The 5,523-nt window shown below is 37.8% G+C and overlaps 1 protein-coding gene across 2 annotated transcripts in view; it reads left to right on the top strand.

The window, feature by feature from the left end:
- The window catches only part of Stag3 (stromal antigen 3), a 36,174-nt gene that overhangs the window by 3,745 nt on the left and 26,906 nt on the right, over window positions 1–5,523 (top strand). For both annotated transcript variants that reach the window (XM_029563172.1, XM_008832381.3), the window contains exons 3-4: window positions 680–782; window positions 1,446–1,574. In XM_029563172.1, coding sequence (XP_029419032.1) covers window positions 680–782; window positions 1,446–1,574 — 232 coding nt within the window. The remainder of the gene's footprint in view (window positions 1–679; window positions 783–1,445; window positions 1,575–5,523) is intronic.

Here is a 5,523-nt window from a genome sequence, read left to right as displayed (position 1 = left end):
AAAAAATCCTTAATCTCATACACAATCATCTTTATCCCATTTATTTTAATTATCCTTTTCTGAATCATTTCTGCTTCTGCCAGTTCTATTGGAGACTAGATTATATCACTGCTATAAGCTTTAATTACTAAGGTATGTGGTTATGTTTCAAGGAGTGAAATATAACTCCAAGTACATACTAATCTAATTAGGTATGAGTGATAAATGACTTCCTGAGCCATTCTGACTCTACACAAAATACTAGTCTGTGAATATGCCTGTGAATATTACTTGTCTTACTCATCCTTTTCAGCTCCTCATTGTTTAAAAAAATGTTTATTAAATTTATTTGGTGCATGCCATCGCATACATGTGGAGGTCGGGGACAGTTTGCAGGAGTTAGTTCTCTCCTCCTTCCATGGGGTCCCTGGGATCAAGCTCAGGTTGTCAGGCATTAGAAGTAAGTGCCTTTACTTGCTGAGCCATCTCACCCTGCTCTCAGTTGCACATTCTTCGTCTCTATGGCTTTGAAGTGACAGTTTTTTTGCCCCTACGTTCTTGTAGATTAACCTCAACTATTAAAATCTGAATGTTTTTCTCATGTAGATATGGCACGGTTAGAGACAAACAAATTATAGCCATTAACTTTTTATGGAGAAGAAATGGGGTGATATTTAAGGGAAACCATACCTCCTCATAGGCCTAGTCCCTCTGTGTCAACTAATGAAGACAGTGACTTTGAAGACAGCTTGAGACGCAAAGTGAAGAAGAGAGCAGCAAAACGACCACCCAGAACAGCCCCAGTGAGTTGATTTTATTTTGTTTTAGAATGTAGTTTAGGAATCAGCAAAGGAAAACCTAAGGTAATAGGGACAGAGTAAGAAATTAGTAAGGAAGAGAGCACTGGAATAGAGAGGTACAGAAACCACTTTAAAAAGAGAAAAAAAGCTGTATGTGGTGGCACATACCTTTAATCCCAGCAGTCAGAAGGCAGAGGCAGGTAGAGCTCTGTAATTCAGGGATAACACAGTCTGCATAGTGAGTCCTAGACCAGTTAGGACTACACAGTGAGACTCTTGTCTCAAAAAAACCAACGCCCCCCCTCCGCCGCCAGAAGAAATGAAAAGGGCTGGGCATGGTGGCACATACCTTTAGTCCCATCACTGTGGGGAGCCAGAGGCAGGTGGATCTCATGAGTTGAAGGCCAACCTGGTCTTATATAGCAAGTTCTGGCCAGTTAGTTCTACGTGATGTGACCCTGTCTTAAAATAAGTAAAAAAAAAATTAAAAAGGTTAGGAATAACAAATTTCACACTAATACAAAAATTGATCACTTCTGATTTGAAATAACAATGGAAATACTGCTTCGGAATTGGCAGCTTAAGCCTATTTAATGTAATTTTGAAATCATGTGTTAGCCTCATTTTTATAGTTTTTGTAAATCTGGTATTTTTATATTTAACTAGGTAGCAAAACATCGTAAGAAGGGGTCTCAAACAGTACGAACAGTGCATGCTGGTAATGGCCAAAAAGAGTCAGCGCCACCAGCGAATGATCTCTTTGATGCTGTGAAAGCTGCTAAAAGTGACATGCAGGTAAAGCACTTTCTTACCTCTGTTTCTTTTTTCCTTGCCACAGTAAGAAATTTACTCTTTTTTTTTTTTTTTCGGTCTTTTTGAGACAGGGTCTCCCTGTAGCCCCAGCTGTCCTGGAACTCACAGAGATCCGCCTGCCTCTGCCTCCCAAGTGCTGGGATTAAAAGCGTGCGCCACCATGTCCAGCTTGAAATTTACTTATTTTTTTAAAAATCCAAATACTGGCATTACCAGAAAAATTTTAACAGGCTTATTTATAATAAAGTTAAACTATTGAAACTTGTTCATTGAGATATTTTGACTTGCATTAATGCTTTATCTTGCATTTATATTAAAAATTCACAAGTGAAAATGGAAAAACTACCAATATGTGATTTCTGTCCACTCTTTTCCCCACTTGCAATCATACACTTAGATACCGTTTGACCTCATGGGGAAAAATACCTAACAAAGAACTACTAATACCAGGAAGAAGAGGGAAAAAATTTTTTTTTGAGAATGAAATGGTTCCCCTTATGGTAGATTCATAAGCACATTTTTTGCATATCCAGTGTGGTAACAGCTGGATGGATATCTTTTGGCATGATTGTTGTATCTTTGGCATAGATAGCATATAGGTTATCTTCAAAGAGCCAACCAACCTCACTGTCTGCCATAAAGCACCAGTAACTGCACTCTGGAAGTACAGATCTGCTTTAGAATTCTAAGCAATTTCTTGCAGCAGATGCTGGAAGGGAGTTTGTGAATCAGTAGCTCAGAAGCCTGATAGGGTCTGAGTTCAGGGATGGTCATAGTACCAGGCCTGTGACAATCAGATTTCTTCAGTTCTTCAGTAGAGGGCATAAACTTGCTAGTGACTTTTGAAGCCACTTGTATCCTGGGTGCTTTTCCATGGCTAGATTTGCAGGATGCTTTGTACATGCCACGATATAGTGCCCCTTTTCCAAAACCCTTTGACTGGAGCTCAGTGACCAGATGCAGTGCTGGCATTAGAGAGTGCTGATGAACCTCTGTGTTATTTTGTTGGTGGTGGTGGGGTTTTTTTGTTGTTTTGTTTTGTTGAAACAGTTTCATTATGCAGGCCTCGCTGGCCTGGAATTTGATATGTAGACTAGGCTGGCCTGGAACTCACAGAGATCTGCCTGCCCGATTTGTGTTTCTTGATACGGTCTTACACCTCTTGGGATGAGAAGATAAGTGGGAGCGTTTTAGTGAGTATACCTAACCAATAAAGATGGGAATCCCTACAGTAATAGTAAGAAACCTCAGAAAAGAATGTTCTTTTTCTAAAGGTCTCACAGACTAAGAACAATTCTGCTTTTATAGAAGAGGCAAGGAGAGAAATTAGAAGTCTACGTATGTCTCTTTTTAGATAGCGATATCTAATTATTTTTCTGTCCCCACATTTATTTTTTTCCCTTTTTTTTTTTTTTTTTTTTTTTTTTTTTTTTTTTTTGTCTTTTTGAGACAGGCTCTTTCTTGTAGCCCCAGCTGACCTGGAGCTCACTACGTAGTCCAGGCTGGCCTCTGCCTCCCAAGTGCTGGGATTAAAGGCATGCGCCACCAAGCCTGGCTCCACATTGATTCTTTATATTTTAATTATGTATCATTTAAAAGTGTGTAAACTTGATAGTTTTTAGATTTTACTTTTAATTTTATGTGTATGAGTGTTTTGCCTGCATGTATGATGTACATAAGTGTACCAAGTGCATGCCTGGTACTGGCGGAGGCCAAAAGAGGCATTAGATCCTCTGAAACTGGAGTTAAGGGTGGGTGTTAACTGCCATGTGAGTGCTGGGAACTGAATCTGGCTTCTCTGGAAGAGCAGTAAGTACTCTTAACCACTGAGCCATCTCTCCAGCCTTTTTTTTCCCTCATTTTTAAAATTTGATGTGTGTGTGTGTGTGTGTGTGTGTATTTCATACAGAACATCCCAAACAATCTCATTCATCTATATAACCTGCATCCCAAATGGCACCCTCCCATAGCTCCCCCCAACCTGGAGCCCATATACTGTCATCCCTGTTACTGTCCACTGTGTTGTCAGTGTCCCAGCCATTCCCCAGTGCTTATTCATCCTCTGAGTCTAGTCAGCCTTATGTATAGTTTCAAAGTTAAAACAGTAGACTGGGTGTATAGCTCAGAGGTAGAGCACTTAGCATGTGCAAGGCCCTCTTGGTTCCATCCCTAGTATTAGGGGGAAAAAATCATCTGAGTTTCTGGGTTTCAGTTCAAGAAATGAGACATCAATAGACTTAAATAGGCCCTTGATGTATCTTTACTCTTTACCTTACTCAGTTCCTCAGTTCTCTTACCAGCCAGAGATAGCTAATAAACTGAATTTTATGTTAAATTTATTCTCTTTATAGTAGTGACATTAACGAATACATTCTGTAATCTATATAAGTGAATCGTTCTTTGGTATTCTGTGGCTTAATTATTTTTGTTAACATTGAGATAGATCCTTTTATGTTTATGTATAATGTAGATTTTTAGCATTTAAAAAAATTTATGTGTATGAATGTATTACCTACATGCATGTGAATGCATCTGTGTCACATAATGCTCACAGAGGTCAGAAGAGGGTGTCAGATCCACTGGAACTGGAGTTACAGACAGTAGTTAGCCATCATGTGGGTTCTGGGAACTGAACCTGTGTCCTCTGCAAGATCAGCCAGTGCTCTTAACCACTGAGCCATTTCTCTAGCCCCGATTTTTAGCATTTTTAGGACAGTATTTTAAAATTTCAAATATGGAGTTTTGCTAGTTACATTTTTGTTAATTGGTTTCTCACTTTATTGCACTGTAGTCAAAGAATGTAGTCTTTAAATTTTAGGGAGACTTAGCTTTGTGACATAGTACTTAGTTTCCCAAAGTGCTATACAGGTACTTGAAGAGAACTCATATTCTCCAATTGGTGTTTTCTTGAGCAATATTTAAAGTGTTAAATATGATGCCATTTTGATATTTCTGTTGCTGTTACTTTTTTTGTTTCATGTGACAAATCAGTTATATAGCAAGGTATATTAAAAACTGTGAAGGTGACTTTTTCAGTTATTCTTTTAATGCCCATATTTGCCTTGAAGATTCTGAGACTTTTAATATTGTATACAGACTTAGAATTGTGTCTACTTTGTAAGTCAAACTTTTTTTTTTGGTCTTTTTTTTTTTTTTTGAAATAAGGTCTCCCTGTAGCCCCAACTGGCCTGGAACTCACTATGTAGACCAGGCTGGCCTTGAACTCATAGAGATCCACCTGCCTCTGCCTCCTGAGTGCTGGGACTAAAGGCATGCACAACCATGCCCAGCCATAAGTCAAACATTTTATAGTTAAATTCTCACACATCTAAAATTAGTTTGTTTGATATTAATATATCTTAACATTGATTTTTGTTTGGGTTAGTATTGGCTTAGTGTCCTTTTTTTCATACTTCTACTTTTTCTGTGTATGTCTGGGGCCTGTTTCTTGCATATAGCATATGTCTTTATTTTGCTAATCTGAGCTTTAGAGAATTTTAATCTACTTATATTTGTTATCATTGTTGATATATTTAAACATATTTCTACCATTTTGTGTGACCCAACTTTATATCGCCTTTTCTCTTTTTCCTCCTTGTACATGCTTCATTTTGGATATCTTCTATGGAACTGGAGTATGCTTAACAACAGTTGATTTTTCAGAATACTTGCTGTTGTACTGTGTTTTAATTCTGTCCATTCCCCTCTCCCATCAAATTAGATCTTACTGTCTTTGTATGGTGTTTGCTTATATTTATGTTTAAATTTTTTTTGTTCATTATTCCTTCTTGAATCTCAAACCTTCCATATAGAATCTTCTTTTTATGTCCAGATTATCTTTTAAATATCCTTTGGGTAGGGGTTTATCAACAGATCTTCTCATTTTGCTTGTATAAAAACTTTGTTCATGAAAAATTCTTCACTAGATACA

The sequence above is a fragment of the Nannospalax galili genome, unplaced genomic scaffold (genome assembly GCF_000622305.1).
Source record: "Nannospalax galili isolate Female #2095 unplaced genomic scaffold, S.galili_v1.0 scaffold675, whole genome shotgun sequence".
In the NCBI taxonomy this organism is placed as follows: Eukaryota; Metazoa; Chordata; class Mammalia; order Rodentia; family Spalacidae; genus Nannospalax; species Nannospalax galili.
This window is presented reverse-complemented; position numbering and strand designations above follow the sequence as displayed.